This window comes from Giraffa tippelskirchi, chromosome 9 (assembly GCF_054371585.1).
Source record: "Giraffa tippelskirchi isolate mGirTip1 chromosome 9, T2T-mGirTip1v1.2.pri, whole genome shotgun sequence".
Taxonomy (NCBI): Eukaryota; Metazoa; Chordata; class Mammalia; order Artiodactyla; family Giraffidae; genus Giraffa; species Giraffa tippelskirchi.
Genome location: NC_137283.1, coordinates 6,151,072 through 6,177,137, shown reverse-complemented (window position 1 = coordinate 6,177,137; position 26,066 = coordinate 6,151,072). Strand labels below are relative to the sequence as shown.

General features: G+C 43.0%; 1 protein-coding gene and 1 long non-coding RNA gene across 17 annotated transcripts in view; both read left to right on the top strand.

Annotated features, from left to right (window-relative positions):
- OSBPL10 (oxysterol binding protein like 10) overlaps nucleotides 1-26,066 on the top strand; it is a 330,377-nt gene that overhangs the window by 154,109 nt on the left and 150,202 nt on the right. For 14 of the 16 annotated variants that reach the window (XM_081526990.1, XM_081526981.1, XM_081526977.1 and 11 more), the window contains one exon: nucleotides 13,698-13,889. The exons of the other annotated variants lie outside the window; for them this stretch is intronic. In XM_081526990.1, coding sequence (XP_081383116.1) covers nucleotides 13,698-13,889 — 192 coding nt within the window. The remainder of the gene's footprint in view (nucleotides 1-13,697; nucleotides 13,890-26,066) is intronic. 16 annotated transcript variants of the gene reach the window in all.
- Nucleotides 730-6,573, top strand: LOC145520536 (uncharacterized). The gene is made up of 2 exons (XR_014064555.1): nucleotides 730-2,039; nucleotides 5,027-6,573. It is a non-coding gene; the product is annotated as an uncharacterized LOC145520536 (long non-coding RNA).

Sequence of the window (26,066 nt, the reverse complement as noted above, 5' to 3'; positions counted from 1 at the left end):
CGGCTTAAAGCTCAACGTTCAGAAAACTAAGATCACGACATCTGGTCCCATCACTTCATGGGAAATAGATGGGGAAACAGTAGAAACAGTGTCAGACTTTATTTTTTTGGGCTCCAAAATCACTGCTGATGGTGATTGCAGCCATGAAATTAAAAGACGCTTACTCCTTGGAAGGAAGGTTATGGATGGCCAACCTAGATAGCATATTTAAAAGCAGAGACATTACTTTGCCAACAAAAGTCCGTCTAGTCAAGGCTATGGTTTTTCCAGTGGTCATGTATGGATGTGAGAGTTGGATGGTGAAGAAAGCTGAGCGCTGCAGAATTGATGCTTTTGAACTGTGGTGTTGGAGAAGACTCTTGAGAGTCCCTTGGACTGCAAGGAGATCCAATCAATCCATCCTAAAAGAGATCAATCCTGGGTGTTCATTGGAAGGTCTGATGTTGAAGCTGAAACTCCAATACTTTGGGCACCTCATGCGAAGGGTTGACTCATTGAAGAAGACCCTAATGCTGGGTAGGATTGGGGGCGGGAGGAGAAGGGGACGACAGAGTATGAGATGGTTGGATGGCATCACCGACTCGATGGACATGGGTTTGGGTGGACTCCGGGAGTTGGTGATGGACAGAGAGGCCCGGCGTGCTGCGATTCATGGGGTCGCAAAGAGTCGGACACCACTGAGCGACTGAACTGAACTGATAGCGTTCCATTGATTCACCTGGCCGGTGTGTCTCCATTTTCTTAATCCTTCATGGATTGTTTTTCACAGGATTAAAAGAACTTCTGCATGAAAGTTTCATATATTCCTTATTGGATTAATACCTGTACATGAGTTTTTATTGTTATCATGAATATCTTATTTTCTACTGTATCTTCTGGTTAGTTATTGTCGATATGGAGGAACGCCATTGACTTTTCTAAGTGTATCACATATCTGGCAAATTTGGACTCACTAATTTTCTTTTTATTTTCTGTAAAATGGTCACATGTACAATCTGTGACTGTTTTTGTTCCTTCTTACTCTTCTACCTCATTTTTTTTGTTCCTCCTTTGTTGGCTCATGCCTCTAGTACTGTTAAACAGTGATAATATTGGAATCCTTATCTTGTTTGTAAGACTAAAAGCAAAGAAACTAAAATTTTTATATTAAATGTGGTGTTTACTCTGGGTTTTATGTGGTAGCTCTAACATAATTAAGTTAAAGAAACTTCTGATTCTCGTTTTCAGGATTCTTTTTCTATTAAAAAAAAAGTCTGTTTTTAAAGACTTAATGAAGCCTTAAAAGTCTTCGTTTCCTGTTATTTACAAGCATATATTAAATAAGATGGTTTTCTTGCAGGATCTGCAGTTCTAAGAGAATATAGTACACAGTTGTTTTGCTTTCAAAGGAGTGTTGCGTATGTATTTTTATAACAGGTGAATGTGCAAGAGGAAAAGTGATAATGGATATCAGCTTTCATTCTTTCTATCAAATATTTTAATGTCAACCTTGTGTCAGACATTTTTTTTTTAATTTAAATTTTTATTGGAGCGTAGTTGATTAGTTTCTGTTGTACAGGGAAATGTTGTTGGTTATAGATACAGCCACTCTTTTTTAGATCATTTTCCCATGTAGGTAATTTTATCGAGTACTGAGCTGAGTTCCCCGTGCTGTACAGTAGGTCCTTATTGTTGTTGTCCAGTTGCTCAGTCATGTCCAACTCTCTGTGACCCCACGAACTGCAGCATGCCAGGCTTCCCTGTCCCTCACCATCTCTCAGAGTTTGCCCAGACTCTTTGTTGAGTCGGTGATGCCATCCAACCGTCTCATCCTCTGTCGTCTGCTTCTCCTCCTGCCTCCAGTCTTTCCCAGCATCAGGGTCTTTTCCAATGAGTCGGTTCTTCGCATCAAGTGGCCAAAGTATTGGAGCTTCAGCATCAGTCCTTCCAATGAATATCGGGGTCCTTATTGATTATCTGTTTCATATGTAGCAGTGTGTATATGTCAATCCCAGTCTCTGTTTATCCCACCCCTCTTTCAGACTCTGTTTTAATGATTAGTTCAGTTCAGTTCAGTCGCTCAGTCGTGTCTGACTCTCTGCGACCCCATGAATCGCAGCACGCCAGGCCTCTCTGTCCATCACCAACTCCCGGAGTCTACCCAAACCCATGTTCATCGAGTCGGTGATGCCATCCAACCATCTCATCCTCTGTCGTCCCCTTCTCCTCCCGCCCCCAATCCTACCCAGCATTAGGGTCTTTTCCAATGAGTCAACCCTTCGCATGAGGTGGCCAAAGTATTGGAGCTTCAGCTTCAACATCAGACCTTCCAATGAACACCCAGGATTGATCTCTTTTAGGATGGATTGATTGGATCTCCTTGCAGTCCAAGGGACTCTCAAGAGTCTTCTCCAACACCACAGTTCAAAAGCATCAATTCTGCAGCGCTCAGCCTTCTTCACCGTCCAACTCTCATATCCATACATGACCACTGGAAAAACCATAGCCTTGACTAGACGGACTTTTGTTGGCAAAGTAATGTCTCTGCTTTTAAACATGCTATCTAGGTTGGCCATAACCTTCCTTCCAAGGAGTAAGCGTCTTTTAATTTCATGGCTGCAGTCACCATCAGCAGTGATTCTGGAGCCCAAAAAAGTAAAGTCTGACACTGTTTCCACTGTTTCCCCATCTATTTCCCATGAAGTGATGGGACCAGATGCCATGGTCTTAGTTTTTTGAACGTTGAGCTTTAAGCCGACTTTTTCACTCTCCTCCTTCACCTTCATCAAGAGGCTCTTTAGTTCTTCTTCACTTTCTGCCATAAGGGTGGTGTCATCCACATATCTGAGGTTATTGATATTTCTCCCGGCAATCTTGATTCCAGCTTGTGTTTCTTCCAGCCCAGCGTTTCTCATGATGTACTCTGCATAGAAGTTAAATAAGCAGGGTGACAATATACAGCCTTGACGTACTCCTTTTCCTATTTGGGACCAGTCTGTTGTTCCATGTCCAGTTCTAACTGTTGCTTCCTGACCTGCATACAGGTTTCTCAAGAGACAGGTCAGATGGTCTGGTATTCCCATCTCTTTCAGAATTTTCCACAGTTTATTGTGGTCCACACAGTCAAAGGCTTTGGCATAGTCAATAAAGCAGAAATAGATGTTTTTCTGGAACTCGCTTGCTTTTTCGATGATCCAGCGGATATTGGCAATTTGATCTCTGGTTCCTCTGCCTTTTGTAAAACCAGCTTGAACATCTGGAAGTTCACGGTTCACGTATTGCTGAAGCCTGGCTTGGAGAATTTTGAGCATTACTTTGCTAGCATGTGAGATGAGTGCAATTGTGCGGTAGTTTGAGCATTCTTTGGCATTGCCTTTCTTTGGGATTGGAATGAAAACTGACCTTTTCCAGTCCTGTGGCCACTGCTGAGTTTTCCAAATTTGCTGGCATATCAAGTGCAGCACTTTCACAGCATCACCTTTGAGGATTTGAAATAGCTCAACTGGAATTCCATCACCTCCACTAGCTTTGTTCGTAGTGATGCTTTCTAAGGCCCACTTGACTTCACATTCCAGGATGTTTGGCTCTAGGTGAGTGATCACACCATCGTGATTATCTGGGTCGTGAAGATCTTTTTTGTACAGTTCTTCTGTGTATTCTTGCCACCTCTTCTTAATCTCTTCTGCTTCTGTTAGGTCCATACCATTTCTGTCCTTTATCGAGCCTATCTTTGCGTGAAATGTTCCTTTGGTATCTCTAATTTTCTTGAAGAGGTCTCTAGTCTTTCCCAATCTGTTGTTTTCCTCTATTTGTTTGCGCTGATCGCTGAGGAAGGCTTTCTTATCTCTCCTTGCTATTCTTTGGAACTCTGCATTCAGATGAGAATATCTTTCCTTTTCGCTTCTCTTCTCTTCCCAGCTATCTGTAAGGCCTCCTCAGACAGCCGTTTTGCTTTTTTGCATTTCTTTTCCATGGGGATTTTCTTGATCCCTGTCTCCTGTACAATGTCACGAACCTCCATCCATAGTTCATCAGGCACTCTGTCTATCAGGTCTAGTCCCTTAAATCTATTTGTCACTTCCACTGTATACTCATAAGGGATTTGATCTAGGTCATACCTGAATGGTCTAGTGGTTTTCCCTACTTTCTTCAATTTAAGTCTGAATTTGGCAATAAGCAGTTCATGATCTGAGCCACAGTCTGCTCCTGGTCTTGTTTTTGCTGACTGTATAGAGCTTCTCCATCTTTGGCTGCAAAGAATATAATCAATCTGATTTCGGTGTTGACCATCTGGTGATGTCCACGTGTAGAGTCTTCTCTTGTGTTGTTGGAATAGGGTGTTTGCTATTACCAGTGCGTTCTCGTGGCAAAACTCTATCAGCCTTTGCCCTGCTTCATTCTGTACTCCAAGGCCAAACTTGCCTGTTACGCCAGGTGTTTCTTGACTTCCTACTTTTGCATTCCAGTCCCCTATAATGAAAAGGACATCTTTTTTGGGTGTTAGTTCTAGAAGGTCTTGTAGGTCTTCATAGAACCGTTCAACTTCAGCTTCTTTGGTGTTACTGGTCGGGGCATAGACTTGGATTACCGTGATATTGAATGATTTGCCTTGGAAACGAACAGAGATCATTCTATTGTTTTTGAGATTGCATCCAAGTACTGCATTTTGGACTCTTTTGTTGACCATGATGGCTACTCCATTTCTTCTAAGGGATTCTTGCCCACAGTAGTAGATATAATGGTCATCTGAGTTAAATTCACCCATTCCAGTCCATCTTAGTTCGCTGATTCCTAGAATGTCAACGTTCACTCTTGCCATCTCCTGTTTGACCACTTCCAATTTGCCTTGATTCATGGACCTAACATTCCAGGTTCCTATGCAATATTGTTCTTTACAGCATCGGACTTTGCGTCTATCACCAGTCACATCCACAGTTGCGTATCGTTTTTGCTTTGGCTCCATCCCATCATTCTTTCTGGAGTTATTTCTCCAGTGATCTTCATTAGCATATTGGGCACCTACTGACCTGGGGAGTTCATCTTTCAGTCTTCATTTAATTGAGAAGGACTAGCTGGATGGGCTGAGTCTGAGGCTCTTTGGGTTAAATCTTGAATGAGACTTGTAATCTGGGTCCTCCTTCGGTATGTTTCATTCTGCCTTGTTGAGGCTGTAGTTTTTAGGTCTGTAAAGTGGGAGGAGTAGACTTGAAGTTTCTTCTAGCTCTGAAATTCTATGATTTCACAGTAGGAGGAATGGAGAGAATGAGACTTGGACAGTAGGAGAGGATCGTCATGCTCTCAGAACAAAGCATCCAACAGGAGTCTTGGGACCTGGAATCGTAAGGTCCCAAGCACAGGATATGGATGAAAGAAGCAGGAGCTGAGAGGGTAGATGTATGGATGTGTTTAAAATTGTGCATAGGGACTTCGCTGGTGGTCCACTGGTTAAGTGGAGACGGCAATGGCAACCCACTCCAGTACTCTTGCTTGGAAAATCCCATGGATGGAGAAGCCTAGCAGGCTGCAGTCCATGGGGTCGCTAAGAGTCGGACATGACTGAGCAACTTCACTTTCACTTTCATGCATTGGAGAAGGAAATGGCAACCCACTCCAGTGTTCTTGCCTGGAGAATCCCGGGGACAGAGGAGCCTGGTGGGCTGCCGTCTATGGGGTCGCACAGAGTCGGACACGACTGAAGTGACTTAGCAGCAGCAGCAGCAGCCACTGGTTAAGAATTTGCCTTCCAACACAGGGGATGTGAGTTTGATCCCTGATGTTGGAACTAAGCTTCCACATGCTCTGGGGCAACTAAGCCTGCACTGCAACTAAAACCCAGTGCAGCCAAAGAAATAAACAAATATTAAAAAATAAGATTGCGTATAATTATTTTCTAGGTGGATCTGGAAAATGGTGGAAGGTGAGAAAGTGGGGAAAAAAGGATTTTGTGTGATAAGGTTGCCAAGTGCGTGAGACCAATGCTTTCAGCCCATTTGGGACCCTCAACTTGATCTAAACAGAGGTTTTGGCCAAGAGTATGTGTTAGGGATTCTGGAGCAGTTGGGTGAGCTGTAAGAGGAGTCAGCAGAATTTATTTGGGGGCTGAATATGTTGAGAGAGAAGGCAAGCTGGAAATGTCAAGTTTTCTTTCCTTTTATCTGCAAGAACTAGAAATACCACATTTGTGTGCCCTGCTTTTTCAGAGATCTAGCATTTGCATGTATAATCAGGGTGATATGTTTAGAAACAGGAGAGTGCTTGCCTCGCAGGGGAAAACCACGACTTTTCCTTTGCACACATGTTTGCATGCGTTTTTATGTGTGTATTTTTAAGAGAATCTTAGTGGAACATCTTTAAGGTGTGTGAAGGATTCACAGAGGACAATGGAAGACATTTCCAAAGCTTGGTAACTTAAAGTTGAAACTCTTATTTCTGTAAGAGGGCAGGAGTTTGGAAAAGTAGAAAGAGCTGAGTATTATTTTGAATAGTTAATTTTGGGAATTAAATTGGAAAATGGCCCAGTTTAAAACAGTTTATTTCTACTCTAGGTCTGTTTTAAGCTGAAGTGACAGAATATTAAAAAAACAAAAATAAAAAGGCAAATGAAACTATCTCTAAGAAGCTGTTAAGCAAAATATTTAGTAGAATAGATTCATTTTAAAAATATTCCACATTTATTCAGATGCTGACTGCCAGGAAATCAAAATTCTGAATAATTTTAAGGCCCTGAATGTAATATTTTAAAAACTTGAGGCCCTTTCTCTTTTGGTTGACTTTGAGGTATGTGTACTTTTGGAAGAAAGGAAATAAGCCATAGTTTTAATGCTTAGTTTTCACATATTTGGGCTTCCCTAGTGGCTCAGACAGTGAAGAATCGGCCTGCGATGCAGGAGACCCAAGTTCGATCTCTGAATCAGGAAGATCCCCTGGAGAAGGAACTGGCAGCCCACTCCAGTATTCTTGCCTGGAGAATTCCATGGACAGAGGAGCCTGGAGGGCTACAGTCCATGGGGTCACAAAGAGTTAGACATGACTGTGCGACTAACACACATATTTAGAAATGGCACATTATTCTTTTTTTTTTTTTTTTTGAGAGAAAGAGGGAAGGAATGTGATGAAATGAGTTGGTTGAATTTATTTTTCAAAATTGTAACCAGGCCGGTTTGATTTCTCTGCCCTCCTGGGGCAATTTGACTGAAATCTAGTGTCTTTTTTCCCCCTTGGCTGTGGAAGAATTCAAGGAAGTGAGGAAGATGTGTACCAAAATTAAATGGCATTTGAAGGCTGTTAGAATTTTCTCTCTGCAGTTTTTCCCATCAGAAAAATTTTCTACAGAAGCAGTTGCCACGGATGTATATTTAAGATAACCACCTCCCTTACTTCTTTTTAGCTTTTTAATTTCATCTCTGGCAAGCCTAATTATAAATTTTTGATACACGTTTTAAGACATTTTTAGGACCAGCTGATGATCGTTTCAATTTGGGGCTTTGTTGGTTCCAAAATCCTAATGGGGAATTGCCCATTACTTATTCATACTAATTCTTTGCTTTCAGTACCCGTGTAGCACTGGAGCAGTCTACGGGCACTTTGTGTTCAACAACAGATGGATTTTCACAAACGTGCAGTCATAGTAGATGTGCTTTGTATTTTTTTCTCTGAACCGAAGTGTTCTTCAGTAATTAGGATGATGCTTCTTAATTTACCCTTTTTTTTTAACTTAAGGCAGTTAAGGTAAGGCTATGTCTGCTCAAAGTACTCGGATAAAAACAACCTTTAAATCCTTGATTTGACTCAGGGACCACTTAATCTTTCGTTTTCACAATGCCTCATTTTTACTATTTTGTGAATGGTAATGGTGACGTTTATTGCATGCTTTCTATATGACGTGCTTCACCTCTCTCTCTCCATGTTATTCTCCAACAGCCCTATGAGGTAGGTAGTGTTATAATTTTAGAAAGTAAAACGCTACGTTAGTTTACTGTGCCTCACAACTCATGAGTGGCAGAGCGCAGATTTGAACCCAGGCCACTGACTTGAGAAAATGTGGTCTTAACCGCCCCCCAGCCCCGACCCCGCCTGCTCTCTTGGGGGACTTGGTTCTCCTGCTGCCCTTCTGGATGGTGCAGCATTGGAGGGAAGCCTCCAGGTGGTCCCCCGATTCTCTTATGAGCTCCCCAGACTAGACTCTCTGTCTGGCTTGTTGCTTGGTTTCCCTGGCTTGAAGTGCTCTTTCTGGTGCTGCTTCTCCGTTTCCAGTCACGTCTTTCCTTCATGCCCACGTGGGCCAGTAAATACAAAGAGAATGTCTGTGCGTCCCTTCCTCCAATCCTTGGGAACACAGGGATCCAAGGAAGAAAGCTAGGAAAACCAGGAGGTTGGTAGATAGTACAAAACCTGAGCGCGTGTACAGTCTTGGACACGGTCTGAACATCTTTGTGTTCATGGTCTGAACACACGTTCTCTGCTGCCCGTCCCCCTCTTTGGCCTCACCCCCGTTTGTCAGGCAGGCATCCCACTGACCCGGTGCTGCTGGCTAAGGGAGGGGACACGTGGGGTGACTCTTCCTGGGTTAGGGTGAGTCATATTCCCAGGGAGATGTGGTTACTCCTGCCTCAGAATTTTCCGCAGATGGCACGCTCAGCATTTCCCATCAGCCCCGCTGAAGTCAGTATTCGGAGCAAAACCCTGACATGTTGTACCTCAGGCTTTGAAAATATTTTATTTTAAATTAGTAGCAGGGAGAGGGGTGTATGACACCTAGATGTGATTCTTTCTTAAAGCAGTTTGGCCGTGCCCACACAGTTTACAGGGTCTTCGTTCCCCAGCTAGGGATCCGGCCGCATCCTCAGCAGTGAAAGCGTGGAGTCCTAACCACTGGATCACCAGGGAATTCCCTAAGTGTAATTCTCAAACACAGCTGAACATTTTCAAGAGGCCACTTTTTAAAAAAAAAAAATTCTTTTAATTTTATATTAGAGTTTTGCCAAGTCACAATGTTGTGTGACAGTTTCGGGTGGACAAAAAGGGGCTCAACCATATATATACATGTATCCCTTCTCCCCCACACTCCCCTCCCAGCCAGGCTGCCGCGTGACATTGAGCCGACTTCCAATAGGCTGGCCTTTCAAAAGGAGCCCGTGTGTTTGTAGTGGTGGCAGTTTGTTGCTGCTTTTTCTGCTTCTTTTCTTCCCAGTTCCAGATGACCTAAGGGATTTACCAAGAGACTTCTTTTTTGGCTCCTATTTGCCCTCAGGAGGAGGCATGGGTGTGAATTAAACCGTGAGAAACACACAGTGAATGGGAAATTAAAGGTTTTTTGACTCAAATCTACTGTTCGTGAATTCAGATGACAGCCGTTAGATAATAAACATAGGGTTAGCCATCCACAGCAGAATTCTTTGGCTTCCGGGTGACTTTCCTGATTTATTGCTGTCTATGGGACAGTCCTTCAGGCAGAGAGAGGTCTTTCTTTCTGATTTCTGATGGATTCTCATTCTACTCAGAATCTAGAAGTATGGTTCCCCTTACAGTCTTGCTGACCGTGTAGATTCTCCAGTAAGTATTTAATTACATCTTGGACTTCATCACAACTTTTATCCTAGAGAAAATGAGGAGCAGGTCAATGACTGCTTACAGTTTTGTGCTAAGCGACTTCTTAACATTTTAAAAATCGATAATGGCATCATCGATCAAGTCTTAAGGGCTGTAAGGAAAGAAACGGACTGTGGGAACCCAGCTCCCGCAGAGCAGCCCCCGTGCTAAGTGTTTTTTGCGCCTGAGCTAATTTAACCTTCATGGTGGCTCTTAAGGGTCAATATTATGATTCCTTTTTTAAAGATTAGGAAATTGTTGCTTAATAAGAAAACTTGAATAACCCACCTGAGGTCACACAGCTTGAAGCTGGTAGTGCTGGGATTGGAGGTGGGGGTGAAACCTGGCTGTCTGGCTTCAAAGCCCGGTGAAAAATCTGCCTTTTCTTGGGTTGGAATAAGGCTCCCAAATGATCAAAATGTATTTCAGTGGATTAGACAAATTTATTGTTGTTGAAGGATTGAGGAGGGTGTTCCCTGGTGGTCCAGTGGTTAGAACTCTGTGCTTCCATTGCAGGGGGCACAGGTTCGATCCCTGGTCAGAGAACTAAAATCCCACATACTGTGCAGGACTGCACAGTATGCGGGATCATACACACACACACACACATGCATACAAACATATATTACATACAAACAAAACAGTGTTAAAGACATAGCTTCTGTCTTCCTCTTCACTCCAAGGGAAAAGATTGAAGTTGAAAGTAGATAATTATTGAATTTCGTTATAATCAAAGTATATTTAATTCTCAGACCACAGATTTCTCCAGTTACCCATTTTTAAGGTAACTGGAAAGCAATACACTGGTCCCCAAGGTTATCTGTCTTCTTAATTCTGTCCGAGTTCACATCCGGAGAACTGCATGAGCTGCCATGGCACTGCATGCTGACACAGAATTCTAACTTCTGCCCTGGCCCCTGTGCGGCTGCCCCGCCTCTTGGAGATTTGTAAAATTAAGAATCATCAACTGTTGGGGAGGGGTAGGTCTAGTGGCCTTACAGTGTTAGTTCCTGGTGTACAATGAAGTGGATCAGCTATATGTGTACATATATCCCCTCCTTCTTGAGCATCCCTCCCACCCCACTCCCCTCTAGGTCAGCACAGAGCACTGAGCTGGGCTCCCTGTGCTATACAGCAGGTTCCCACTAGCTGCCTATTTTACACATGATAGTGTGTATACGTCAATCCCAGTTTATCCCACAGTCTACCAGTCTGTTCTCTACGTCTGCGTTTCTATTCCTGCCCTGCAAATAGGTTCATTTGTACCATTTTCCTAGATACATATATGTGTTAATATACAACATTTGTCTATTTCTCACTTACTTCATTCTGTATGCAAACTCTAGGTCCATCCACGTTCCTGCAAATGACTCAAGTTTGTTCCTTTTTATGGCTGAGTAATATTCCATTGTATATGTATGTACACATCTTCTCTGTCCAGTCATCTCCTGATGGACATCTAGGTTGCTGTCATGTTCTAGCAATTGTAAATAGTGCCGCAGGGACTGGCGGAGTACATGTCTTTGTTTTTAGACCTGAGACTGTTACCCAAGACTGCAGACTTTGAACTTCCTGTCTGGATTGCTTTGTACACCACACGTGTCTCTCTGTCTCTCCCAATTCTACTCAAGCCTCAAGTCCTTCACCCTCAGAACAGCCTCCTGTGATGAAGTCAGTTCGCCTTGATCGTTCTTTTCCTCGCTTTGGCATTTTCTGGCTGTATCGCCAGATTGGCATCGTGTCGTGTACTTCCTGTCTGTGTGCACGTGTCTGTCTGTCTGTTGTCTGTGTGTCCTCCTCTGTCCCCCTTAACAGTTTAAGCATCTGTGGAGAAAAACGGCCTCGTACATCTTATGTTTCTCCTCCACATCACGTTTCAGATATTTCCCTTGGCGCGCAGTAGGTAGTCAGTAAATATTTGATAATTGAAATAGAGAAAATGGCACAAATCTGCCAGTTTTTCTTGAGCTGCCTTTTTTCCTCAAGCTGAAATGAAGTACAGAAACATCTAGAATACAGATTTTTTTTTATGTAGAATTAAAAAAATCCTGTTCACTATAATCCATTCACATGGCTCAAAATGAAAGAATCTCTCTCCCTCTCTGGTCATACTCATAGTCACATCTCCTCCGTGGAATAAGCAGCCACTTGGAGTTCAACTTGTGTCCTTCTAGATGATTCTTGTGTTTTAAACTATGATAAACATACTCATTTTCCGCATTTTAACACGGAACTCTGCATACTGTGGCATAGTTAGGCTCCTTGCCTTTTTCACTGAACTACATAGTTTAGAGATTTCTTTTCCCAAACTAGTTCAGGAGACCTTTCCTGTAATCCTCTTAACGTCCTGGTGATGTTCCCTCACGGAGGTGTGTTGTGTCTTGTTAACCTGTCCCATCTGGAGGGACATTTAGGCCGTTTCCTACCCTTCGGCATGAAACATGCTCATTTGGTGGCTACAGAAGCCGTTATACCGGGGTGCAGGTGTGTGGAGGAGACACTCCCAAACGGGACCTTGCTGGGTCTCGGGGAAGTGCACTCATAACTGGGACGGGTCCTGTCGGATTGCCCGCCTCAGGCCTTCTGCCACTTGACGGTCCCCAGAACTGTCTCTCCAAGGTCCATCAGCAGACTGCATACTGATACTTGTGGGTTTTTACTCCGATGGGTGAAAGATGGTATATCTAAATGTGGTTTGAATTTACATTTATCATTTGAGTACAGTTGAACACATTTTCATATGGCCTTTTAGGGGCCATTTATGTTTTTTGTGTGAACTATCTATTCATATCTTGCCCTATTAGAATACTGTGCTATTCTCATCAATTCCTAGAAATTCTGTTCCTACTTACAAATTAGAATGATGAACCTTTTGTCTGTGAAACTAGTTGAAAATATTTTTTCTGGTTTATCGGTTGACTCTGTTGGGGGCAGGAGTGGGTTTTTGAAATTTGTTTCCTGTGCGGAGGGCTTCTCTGGTAGCTCAGCTGTTAAAGAATCCACCTGCAATGCAGGAGACTGGTTCGATTCCTGGGTTGGGAAGATCTGCTGGAGAAGGGATAGGCTATGCACTCTAGTATCCTTGAACTTCCCTGGTGGCTCAGCTGGTAAAGAATCTGCCTGCAATGTGGGAGACCCAGGTTTGATCCAGGGTTGGGAAGATCCCCTAGAGAAGGGGAAGGCTACCCGCTCCAGTACTCTGGCCTGGAGAATTCATTAGAGTGTATAGTCAATGGGGTCACAAAGATCAGATACAACTGAGTGACTTTCACTTTTGCCCGTGTAGAAGTTTTCAATTTTTAGGTCATTACATTTATTGAGTTTTTCTGTTATGACCTTTGGATTTGTTTTCCTCTAGTGTTCCTTCTTTCTTTTTTCTTAGTCTTTGATCTGTTTGGGATCTGTGATCTAAGAGATAAATCTGACTTTGTTTTTCAGTTGGCTGCCCAGTTATCCCAACACGTTATTGAAAAATTTATTGCGACTAAATTGAGATGCTGTCCTTAAACCCAGTTACTATTTGTATAATATGTCACAATAGGATGAAATACCAGCAGTGCACAGACAAACGGGGATTAATTGGTGGATAACTTAATACATTGCCCTAGTACTCATGCAGCAAACATGTATTAAGTACTTAATAAATTAAACAATCATGATGTGCCAGGTCTTGGGGGTATGAAGATGAGTTTGAAAGAATCTCATATAGTTTAGCTGGATGATAAACATAGCCTCAGTGTAGTGGAATAGGAGGGTAGAGGGGCTGAGACAGACAGGGAATGCTTCCCACGACCCTGAGCACTCAGCTGGCTTTACCAGAAGGAGGGGAGGGTGTTTAGGAAGAGGAGCACAGACCTCTGAGAGCCTGTGGTGTTTGAAGGCCTTGGAGCAGCTCTCCATAGCCATAGTTTGGGGCCAGAGACTCTGCCGGAAGTAAGACCAGAAGCATAGTTAGTGGGGATGGTCTCTCTGGCCTGAGTGAGTGTAAGGTGAAAGCATGTACTCCCCAGGCTCTTATCTGCCTTAAAGATGAAGGGGAAATCGTGAGAGGTCCAGCATAAATGGAAGGCAACGCTTGGTTGTGTTCTGCAGGCCGGTGGTTGAGTTTTGACGCTTGTTGTTTGTTCTAGACGACTCCAAGCTCCCGAAGCCGAAGTCTCACTTTGCTCCCCCATGGAACATCCAATTCTGCGTCTCCCTGTAGCCAGAGACACCTCAGCGCGGGGGCCCCTGGCGTCGTCACAATCACACATCACAAGTCACCTGCCGCCGCCCGAAGAGCCAAGAGTCAGTATTCCGGCCAGCTTCACGAAGTCAGAGAGGTGGGCCTTGTTCTCCCCTCGGGTGACCTTGTCTGTGGGAGGTGAGGGCTGCGATGTCGCTCCCCAGCTCCTTTTCTTGAGTACCGTCTTGATGGATGGAGAGAGAGGACCAGAAGCAAACCTCCCAGACACAGCCATCGTGATTCCTCCTGGTTTTAAAAAAAAATAATTGTTTCTGTTTCATGGGTTAAGTGAGTTGTCAGGAGACCTCTGCTACCCAAGCTCGGAAAGCAGAGGACACAAGCCCATTGAGGGCGCTGTGAAATTCAGAAAACATTGGACCTAAAGCTGATTTCCCCTTTTCTCCTTCACTTTATGAGGTGCTTATCCTCTCGCACACTTCGAGTAGGTGTGAGCCAGTGAAAAGAATTCTGTCCTTGGAGGCAGAAAACTTTGTTGCCTTAAAGCTTGGAACTCACATTTCTGCATCTGTGAAATGGAAATGGCACAGGCCCTCCCGGCCTCTCAAGGGGTCACATGTGATAATGCTCAGGAAGGCCCTTCTGCTGAGAGTCCCTTAGGGGTTATGTTTTGTTTTTACTTTTGATTGGCTGGGAAGTCATCCTTTTGGGGCTCCCAGGGTCTTTAGTGTTCATATCATCCTCTGCAACTATTACCGAGAAACAACTGTATAAAATAAATGATCATGGTCTTGGTTTTCTTTCTTCTTGCTTTTAAAATTTTTCATTTATTTATTTGGCTGCTCCAGATCTCAGTTGTGGTGTGTGGGATCTTCTTTAGTTTCGGCATGCAGCATCTTGTTCTCTGACGAGGGATTGAACCCTGGGCCCCTGCATTGGGAGCACAGAGTCTTAGCTACTGGACCACCAGGGAAGTCCTGTGGTCTTGCCTCTCTAATTTGTGTTGAGTACTGAGGCTTTTTGCCCTGCAGCTATCTCATGTGGAGACCAGCTGGTCGTTTTTGAGAAGTAGCCGAGTCCTCACTCTGTGTCAAGCAGGAGAATGGGGCTCCCACAATAGGTCTGGTTGCTGTCTGAATTAGCATGCCTCTTGCTTTATTTTTTAAATGTCATAAGCCAAGGAGTGCTATGTCAGCTGGCTATCTTGTTCTAATTCTGGCCCAGAACAGAAAATCTGAAATCTTCCGACTCAAGTATGTAGATGCGTATGAAAGACATTTTTGGGTAGATTTACACATGCATGTACTTTTTATTGCCTAATAAGGAGAAGGTACAGAGTCAGATGCACCCTTTGAAATAGTCACCCTGATGTGGGGGAAAAAAAAAAGTATCTATGAGCTCAACTTTGCTGCCTTGGATGAAATAAGGAGTCATTTGCTGCACTTGTGCATATATGGCTTTTCACTTATAGCACATTTTCAAAAAGCTCTGCTATGGAAAAACCTTGAATGTGTACAAAGCACAATAGAATAATGGTCCCCACCATCCAACTTAAATAATTTCAATTCTCTTTTGTTCTTGTTTGATCTCTTTCCCTCAACACTTTTTTTGGCTTGAGTATTTTAAGGGAATTTTAAATATTTTATTACTGCCAATAAATGTTTCAATATTTATCCAGTGGGTAAGGACTTAAAAAGAAAATAGTGTAACCACAATACCATCATGTTGCTTTTATGTAAACCTCATTGCAGCTGTTTTTTGCAAGTAATTTAGAGACTTGAACCCTAAGAAGAAAACAAAAAGCAAGTTTGTGGTATCTTGAGAATTCTTTTAAATGTGCAGTGATGAATCTCGGATAGACTTATTGATAGGAGTCCTGGTACATATGAAAAAAGGAACGTGCTTGTGTTTAGTGAGTAGTAGCCGAAATAAAAGTTAGGGTATTTGATTTAATTACTAGTAGCATTTGCTTCAGTATAATGCCAAAATCTTCTCTACATCCTTTTTTAGAAATTCAAGCTTTTAAAAGGATGAGAGTATGCGCTTTGGATATGTGTATATAGCAATGTTTAATCATATGAAGTATATAATGCAAAAGAAATCTAAAGATCAGAATAACTCATAATCCTACCTCCCTTCACATAAGCACTGTTAACCTTTCAATGAATTTACTTCTTCTTTTTTTAAACACTTCATTTTGTGAGATTCCAAAGTCAGCCATACCCATTTTCTTTTCTTAGCTTTTATTTTGCTTTATTTTTTAAATTGAAGTATAATTGATTTACAATGTTGTATTAGTTTCAGATGAATTTACTTATTTTTTAACATATGTTACATATGTGTTAGTCACTCAGTCGTGTCCAAGATATGTAAAAATTCTAAAGTATAATCTCAACTTTGTAAATGACTGTATATATGCTGCTTTTTTTCCTTACCGTATCATTTTCTCTCCATTTTCCATCAATGGAGGGAAGTCATTGAAATTTACTAGGGAGTTTCATTATAAGGAAGATAATCAGGTGACATGTCTCCATAGCTGTTTTGATTTGGTTGGTGTGCTTCTGGGTGACAGCCAGGTAGCTTCTTCAGGTGATTGCTTTTACGTCTGTGGTGACCTTTTTTGCCGAAAATTCATTCTGAGCAGCTTGTTGGGACGTGTATAAAACACTGGCAATTGAGGGTTGCAGGGTGGCGGACACCTAAGAAGGGGGTGGAAGTTTTGATTCTCAGATTTCATGCCCAGCTTTCCTCCTGATTGGAGAAGAGTACCTGTCCTGTGACATCTGTCCTTTCATGATAAGGGCCAGTCCACCTTGGGAACTGAGAACGTTTCACTCTGACCAGAAAGTTCTGCGGTTTTAAAAGTCTATTAATCTCAAAGTATAAAAGTGCCTCGGCTTTTGGATTCCACTGTATTTATTCATAAAATAACTAGAAGAAAATGGAATAGCATTTTTAACCCAGCTGTACCAGGAAGATAAATTTATAGCCGTTGAAGCAAGCCAGAAAATCATCGTCCACAAGACAGATGTGCCCGAATAGCTAAAGAACAAAATAAAAATAGCCCTGCCACAAGCAACAGAATAAATATTAAATGGAATGCCATAGCATGGGTAAAAATAAAGGGACGGTGTAAAAGATTAAATGGTTATCATCCAAAATATTGAGATCCCAAAGGTCAGTACACAAAGTTCTCTCTGAAAGTGGTGAGGAGAGATGAAGATAGAAAATTTTAGACATGACATCATTGTGAAGAACAAGCATATCCTCCTTAGCAGTTCAGCAAATGGAAATCAAGTTTATTTTGTCTGCCAGATTACTCGAAATAATTATAGGTTACGGTGGTAAGAAATATTGGTAGTGCTGCATATTTTCTTTTTGCTACAGTTTGGTGATAAATAAGAACAACTAAGCACAAAGAAGCTGTTCGTTGCCATTGACCCATAGATTCCCTGTTGGGAGCTGTATTCTGAGGAAATCATTCGTGAAATTGGGGGTAGAAGAGGAAAGTTAATTTGGGTTAAGCTGTTGATACTAGTAAAGTGATAGATTCAACTCAAAGCATTCTGGAAATGACTGATTAAACAAGAATACACTTAACACACTGAATTGCTATATAGCAATTTAAGATAAAAGTCACATAAGTATGTAAAATGAGACAATCAGGATTGAGAATGATGTACACACATGGCCCAATGGTACCTGTACAAATAATGTACAAAGATGTACAAACATCTTGTGTTTTTTTTTGACTGCTCCCCGTGGCACGTGGGATCTTAATTCCCTGACCACAGATCGAACCCGTGCCTCTGCATTGGAAGCATCAAACCTTAACCACTGAACCACCAGGGACTGTGAGCTTGCTTATTCAGTCATGCCTCCAACCATTCTTCAGGTATTAATTGGGCATCTATTATGTGCCAGGCATTGGATTTTTATGCTGAAAGCCATATCTTATTCATCTTTGCGTCTTCTAGCCCTAGCAGAAATTGGTGGGTGTGTCGGTTGGACACATTGATTTAAGAGCCCATTTTCTAACAGAAGCCTTTAGGAATGGAACTGTGTAGGCCTCAGGGGTTGCTTGGATCACTGTACGAGGTGGTTGGTGATTGGTCGAGGGCTGAGTCACGTGTTGACATGGTCTCCTCTGACTCTGAGGGCACTGGAGGGGTGTGTACCTGGGCAACCATGTGACTGAGGGAAGAGCAACGAGAGAGGGAGCCTCTGGATGTGCCGCTGGAATTGCTTTATAAATAGACTCTAATATGTTTTTAAAAATCCATTTGAGCCTCTTGCTGTGTAAGCATTTTATGATTGACCTGTGTGGTCTTCACTTGTATTCTAACTTTTATACTTTTAGTGACTTTATAACAGGTTTTAAGGTGGTTCACGTTTATTTCAATGGACAGAAGTTCAGCTGGTACAAGTGCAGGGTGATTTTTATAAAGTGCCTGTTTGCTAGATGATTTCTGAGAAAACACCTCTCTCATGCCTGTTTTAATTACTCTTTTGGCTGCACTGGGTCTTCATTGCTGCGGGGGCTGCTCTCTCGTTGTGGATCGCGGGCTTCTCATTGTGGTGGCTTCTCTTGTGGAGCACGGGCTCTAGGTGTGAGGGCTTCAGTGGTTGCAGCCCATGGACTTGGTTGCTCCGTGGCATGTAGGATCTTCCTGGACCAGGGACTGAACCACTGGCCCACTAGGAAAGCCCGTTATACCTGTTTATACACGTGTGCTGTGTGTGTGTGTGTGTGTGTGTGTACACACCTGCATACGTGAATTGAAGAACAAGAAGTAGGAAAATCAGAGGTTTCTCCCTTTCCTGATTCTTCATTGTTGTTTCCCAGGAGTGGCTACTGAGGAAATGATCTGAATATCTGCACACGTGAGAGCATGTGTGTGTTTGTGTCTCTGCTCAGAACTGTGTGTATGTGTGGGCTGTTTGTGATCTCCAGCAGGTTTTATTTTCTCCCTTGGCGTAGAGTTAAGAACATTCTCTAAAGAGAGTCCTTACTAAAATTTTTCTTTTAGGTCCAAATATGGTAATCGGCCCAGACATAACAAATATTTGAGAAACAGAATAAGCTTTGTAGAGCCTGGTTCTTGTGGTTTTGACCAAATACTTTTTTTAGTTGTGACATTTGAGACTTAAATACACCTAATTCAATAGATAGACTTTGGGTTCTGTAGCTCGGTGAGCGAAAAAGTCATGCTATGAAATTGTAGTGGGTGTATGTGAGGCGTAAATTTAGACTTAATTAAGCCTTCAGTGATAATTTATTGACCGATAGAAATTATCCTTCTCTTAAACATTTTTTATTGTTAAATAGCTTGCTTCCAGCCACATACCCTTTTTATGAGAAGGCTTTGTGCTGCCCTGGTGTTTAATGGTTAGATAAACTGTATTGAAGTTGTGTCCTTTAATGTGGCCTTAAATATTAATAAACCTTTCACAGAATAGAATGTGTGGAGCAGAGTGTGTTTATGTGGTTGCAGCAGTGGGAATTCATATATATATATATATATATATATATATGTATATATATATATATGTTTCGTCATGTAATTGCACTATGTTTACTTAAAACATAAAAGGAAAGATGCTTTAATGAAGTACCATCTTTACAAATGGTACTCTTGCAGCAAAAACAAAAATGAATAAACATCCTTTGGCACATACCAGCCAAACGGGTCTGCAAGAGTTAAACAATCTTGGTTATTCTTTAGCTGTTCCTGCTGACAAACACTTGTTGCTAGACTTGTTCTTCATAAAGCTAAACAAAGTTAATTACTCTGACTTCATCTGAGTTATCCTCTGCATCCGGCGTTCTTCTCCCCCTATACTCTTTTGTAGCAGTTTACGTTTTAAATGAAGGTCAGGGGCTCATAACTTTGGGGACACCAGACCCGGTCGCTGAGTTGCCTGAGGCCAGGTGTGGTCTTTTTGAAACTTTGCAAAAGAAAAGCAATGGAAGACCTTTATGAGGATATAAAACCTTTCCTTATTCCTGAGAGAGGGCTTCCCTGGTGGCTCAGTGGTAAAGAATCCACCTGCGATGCAGGAGTCATGGGTTTGACCACTGGATTGGGAGGATCCCCTGGAGGAGAACATGGCAACCCACTCCAGTATTCTTGCCTGGAGAATCCCATGGACAGAGGAGCCTGGTGGGCTACAGTCCGTGGGGTCGCAAAGAGTCAGACACGACTGAGCGACTGAACGGCTACAAAAATTCCTGAGAGAAGTGAGCACAGTTCTTGAGGTACTAGCCTACTGTGTTTCCTCTTTGTCTAGCAAAAAGGATAAAGCTGTTCTTTTCTGTTCCCTCCAGACTCTATTTCTGTTCGGGATCAGTGGACAAGGAGCCAAGATTTTGGCAACAGTGCTGACTCAATAGTCTGTCTTCAGGATGGTTTGGTTTGATTCAGGTGTACCCAGTTACAGTGAATGCCTGCTTAGAAACCTTGATTGATGTACAGCCTCTGCTCTGGAAGCAGGAGCTGTCAGCACCCTGAAGTATTTTATTAGTCAGTCAGTGTTAAGGTAGCACTCAGTACTGCCAGCACTGAACACAGCCCATCCCATCATCAGGGAAACCACCTTTAGAGTTGTAAGTGCATTTTTCCTTTGTGTGAACAGGATGATGATGATTTTTTTAAATCCCAAATTAATTCTCCTGTGTACTTTTTGAATCAGTGATGACCAGTAACTCTTGCATGCGTTGGAGTGGTGATTTGCAACCTCTCAAAGTAAGTCAGCCCCAGACTTCAGTTTTCAAAAAATGGTAACATGGACTTCCTTAATAGTAGTGATCCTCAAATGTTTTTAAAGTAGCAGAGTATTTACTTTCAAGAAAAATAGTATAGATCCCACTACATAAGAACAGTGCTTTATTAGTGCAGATTTACTAGAGAAGGTGGCACGGACATTTATTACAAAGCACATTGCCTTGGAATCGTGAGTGTTTATGACCGCCACTGCAGTCTCTTTTTATCATCTTCTGTATCTGTGCAGTTTGAAACAAACATTGGTGTGGTCCATGGAGCCCCTCGGAGATCCTCTAAGAAACCAGTTTGAGAGATTTGGGCGTTAGCAGTATTTCAGGTGAATAATGACAAAAGCAAAATAGTGAGGTCCCGTCCCCTGTTAACCCTTGACTCGCTGTCTGCCAAGCTGCCCCCCTGAGGGAAGGATCTGCCCACTCAGGGCCCCCCTGGGGACAGCTGGAAGAGGGTGGTGGGGCTGGGGGGAGGCGTGGCAGGAGGGGGGCCGAGGGCAGAACTAACCGCAAAAGGACTAACCACCTGGACCCCCAGCAAGCTCAGGGTGCACAATTTTCTGTTCTTCACCTTAGGTATCCTGCGCTCGACTGAAAGATAGGTTCCAGTCTTGCTGGTTACAATTCTAATCCCTCTTTTTCCGCTTCTATCCCAACTTCTCCCAGAGTTCCTTCTTTACCCTCAGTTGATTCTCTTGCCAGGCTTTATTTGTGTTTCACTATTCTATTCTGTTCAGTCGCTCGGTCGTGTCCAACTCGTTGTGACCCCATGGCCTGCAGCACGCCAGGTTTCCCTGTCCATCATCAACTCCCAGAGCTTGGTTAAACTCATGTCCATCGAGTCGGTGATGCCATCCCACAACCTCATCCTCCATCATCCCCTTCTTCTCCTGCCTTCAGTCTTTCCCAGCCTCAGGCTTTTTTCCATTGGGTTAGTTCTCCTCATCAGGTGGCCAAAGGATTGGAGTTTCAGTTTCAGCATCAGTCCTTCCAATGAATAATCAGGACTGATCTCCTTTAGGATGGACTTGTTGGATCTCCTTGCAGTCCAAGGGACTCTCAAGAGTCTTCTCCAACACCACAGTTCAAAAGTATCAATTCTTTAGCACTCAGCTTTCTTTATAGTACAACTCTCACATCCATACATGACTAATGGAAAATCCATAGCTTTGACTAGACGGACCTTTGTTGGCAAAGTAATATCTCTGCTTTTTAATATGCTGTCTAGGTTGGTCATAGCTTCTCTTCCAAGGAGTAAGTGTCTTTCAATTTCATGGCTGCAGTCACCACCTGCAGTGATTTTGGAGCCCAGGAAAATAAAGTCTGTCACTGTTTCCATTGTTTCCCCATCTATTTGCCATAAAGTGGTGGGACTCGATGCCATGATCTTTGTTTTTTGAATGTTGAGTTTTAAGCCAGCTTTTTCACTCTTCTTTTTCACTTTCATCAAGAGGCTTTTTAGTTCCTCTTCACTTTCTGCCAAAAGGGTGGTGCCATCTGCATATCTGAGGTTATTGATATTTCTCCCGGCAATCTTGATTTCAGTTTGTGCTTCATCCAGTCTGGCATTTCACATGATGTACTCTGCATATAAGTTAAATAAGCAGAGTGACAATATACAGCCTTGACGTACTCCTTTTCCTGTTTGGAACCAGTCTGTTCCATGTCTGGTTCTAACTGTTGCTTCCTGACCTGCCTAGAGAGTTCTCAGGAGGCAGGTCAGGTGGTCTGGGATCCCATCTCTGGAAGAATTTTCCTCAGCTTGTGATGCTGCTCAGTCGACGGCTTCGGTGTAATCAAGAAAACAGAAGTAGATGTTTTTCTGGAATTCTCTTGCTTTTTCTGTGATCCAACAGATGTTGGCAATTTGATCTCTGATTCCTTTGCCTTTTCTAAATCCAGCTTAAACATCTGGAAGTTCTTGGTTCATGAACTGTTGAAGTCTGGCTTGGAGAATTTTGAGCATTACTTTGCTAGCGTGTGAGATGAGTGCAATTGTGCGGTAGTTTGAGCGTTCATTGGCATTGCTCTTCTTTGGGATTGGAATGAAAACTGATCTTTTCCAGTCCTGTGGCCACTGCTGAGTTTTCCAAATTTGCTGGCATATTGAGTACAGCATTTTAACACTGTCATTTTTTAAGATTTGAAATAGTTCAACTGGAATTCCATCACCTCCACTAGCTGTATTTGTAGTGATGCTTCCTAAGGCCCACTTGACTTCACATTCCAGAATGTCTGGCTCTAGGTGAGTGATCACACCATCATGGTTATCTGGGTCATGAAGGTCTTTTTTGTACAGTTCTTCTGTGTATTCTTGCCATCTCTTCTTAATATCTTTTGCTTCTGTTAGGTCCATACCATTTCTGTTCTTTATTGTGCCCATCTTTGCATGAAACCTTTCCTTGGTATCTCTAATTTTCTTGAAGAAATTATCCACTGACTTATTTAGTTATTTATTGTCTGACTCCTTTTATGCATCTAGAGGTTTTTTTTTCTTTTACAGTGTGTTTTCCCCAGTTAAAGTTCTTAACATGATGATGAGTTTTTAATGATTGTGCTCTTTCTTTTCTGCAACTTATTTTGACTTTGTTGAGTTTTCCCAGTATGGCACGTGAGCTTAGTTGTGGCATGCAGGATCTAGTTCCCCAGCCAGGAATTGAACCCTGAACCCTGTGTTGGGAGCGTGGAGTCTTATTCATTGGACCACCAGGGAAGTACCTTGAGGTTTACTTTTTTTAACCTCTTTATTCCTCATCCCTTAGCACAATACCTGGCACATAGTAGGTGGTCAGTAAAAATTGGAGTGACTGATTTTTCATAAAGGGAATCATAGCTGTTGGGTAACACTCCTCTGCAGACTTGGTTAAAAGCTTTTGGTGAGAAAGGAGTTTCTTGCCCTGTTGTTGCATATTTTGAGGAGAGTTATGCTTCCAAACAAAAGCAGTGGAGCTGTATTTACCATGGGCTGCTTTCTACTATGCCCCAGACATGCATAGGTCTTTCTTTCCTTAGTTCCTGGTACACTTTATATCTGCCTATATTTTTGGCAAATATGTCTTTATGTTATAGTTGTCTTTAAAAGTCTCCCCACTTGTGTATAAACTTCTTCCCCAAAGGCATGGATTTATTAATAACATAGTGACTGTTACATGAACAGTAATATTTCATACTCACTGTAGTCTTACTGTGGGCCACGTACTGTGCTCAGCTTTGCCTGTGTGATCCTCAGATCAGCCCTGTGAGGTAGATACTGTTATTGTTGTCTGTTTTATAGATGAAAAACCGAGGCATAGAGAGGTTAAGGCAAAGAGAAGGGGTATTCATTAGCCAGGGTTCCGCCAGGGAGACAGATCCAGCAGAAGATACATGTGAAGGGATCTTTGCAAAGAATTGGCTTATGTGCAGTTGTGGGCCTGGTTTTCAGGAGTTGGCCCAAGTAGCTCTCTACTCATAAAACTGTTTCTTCAGAAAAGCCTCAGCTCTGCCCTTAAGGCCTCTCAGTGGAACCAGGCCCACCCAGATTATCTAGGTAGTCTCTCTCACTTCAAGTCAGCTGGTTGTGAACTGTCATCACCCTTACAGGACACCCCACAGAAACCTTTAGGTGAGCAGTGGACTGCCGAGTCAGCACGCCAGAAAGAGGTCATACAGGTAATGAGTGGTTGATTCCGACCCAGGTGTCACTTCCTAAGCTGGTGGTTGTGCAAAATGTGGGATTCCTGATTCATCAGTCCGTCTACACGGGAGACACTAGGATTCTATACCTGGTATGCATAGTATATTGATTTCTCCGAGCAACCCCCACGCTTGTCACTAGTGATTTTTAAGTAAAAACAGGAGGTGGTTTGAGTGATGAATGATGACCAGCCTGTTGAGTTTCATGCCATGTGACTGTACCATTCTGAACAAAGCTGTCAGGCCAGCTGTCACTTCCTTGTTCTCTAGCCTGGGCATTGGGCTTGCAGGTGGTCTTCAGTGGGAACAGAGATCAGATGCCCCTTTAGAGAGCGAACGGGAAGCCCACAGATGCCAAGTGGTGGAGAAGAAGTAGTTAGTGGAGAAACAAACTGCTGTCAGCAGAGTGTAAGCAGCTAAATCACAAGCTGGTGGACTCCCAGAGGTTGCCATTGTATCAGAGTTCTCCAGGGAAGCAAAGCCAACAGGGTGTGGGTGATGATGGAGGTGCAGGGGAAGGAAGAAAGTTTATTTTAAAGAAGTGGTTCTTGTGAGTGTGGACGCTGGCAAGTCCAAAATCTGCAGGGTGGGCTGGCAAATCGGAGACCCAGGATAGAGCCAGGGCCATGGCTCGAGTCTGGAGGCAGTCTACCAGCAGCATCTCCTCTTGATCGGGAAAGGTCAGTCTTTAGCTCTTTTCAGGCCATCGGCTGATTGGATGAGACCCACCCACATTATGGAGGGCAATCTGCTCTGCTCAGAGTCCAGCAGCTTAAATGTTTATCTCATCCAAGTCCCTCACAGAAGAATCCAGAATGTGTTTGCCCACATATCTGGGCACTGTGGCCCAGCTGAGTTGACGCATAAAATGAACTGTCACGAGCACTCTAGATGGTCACACTCCTGTCACGAGCACCCTAGACAGTCACGCTCCTGCTGACGTCTCCCCGTGCTTATCTGCCCTGAGGTCCCAGCGCCCGTTTCTGGGAAGCTCACGGAACTTGACTGTCACCAGTCAGATCAGGCTCAGTTATCGCACTGGCAGTGGGTCCAGCCACTGGCCTCTGATGTGAATGTGGAATGATGTAGCAGCCCTGGTTCTTGTCCAGGGCCTGGATAGTCTAGGTGGTTGGTTAAACTAGTAGGACAGTTATTTGGTGCTACAGTGGTTAATGGCAATAAGAATTCTCCAGAAGGTGAAGCCAGTGTGGGCTGGCCCCCCTCCACATGGACCTGCACCCTCTGGGCTCTGCATGTCACGGGTACCCCTGGAAAAGTTACCCTAGATCATTAGATTGTTGCTAAGAAAAATGATATGGGTAGTGAGGGACCCTCTGTCTGTCTCTGACTCTCTGGCACACAGAAAATGCATGAATAAGATACGTTTGAAGTGTTGCACTCAGAAGGAGGCAGAATGGCTGATTATTTTATGTTGGAGTTCTGTGACAGAAAAGACTTGTGCCTGTTTTTACCCCAGGTGGCAATTTAATACAAGGAGCCTTCCTATCATATTTTGGATATTGACAAAGAGGGAAGTTAGCCAAGTTCGCCCTTTGACTCTCAGACCAGCCTTGGTACTTGTGCTTTATAATCTGATTCTTGGTTCTTTTTGTGAAGGATGTTGTTTTTTTCCCCTAGTGGCTCATAGTAGCATTTCAGTATAAGACAGGGATCCTTCGTCACTTAAAGCCCGGTCATCTCATTCTTTGAGCAGAGGAGCTGTGGTCATGCCTGTCTCCCACCGTCAGTGGTTGCTTGGTCATGACAGACCTGCATGTAAATTACAAGATTCCCTTAACTACTCACCTTCCTAAGCTGCCTCCCTGCAAGAACCATTTGATCCAAGTTTTGTCTGGTTCATTTTAT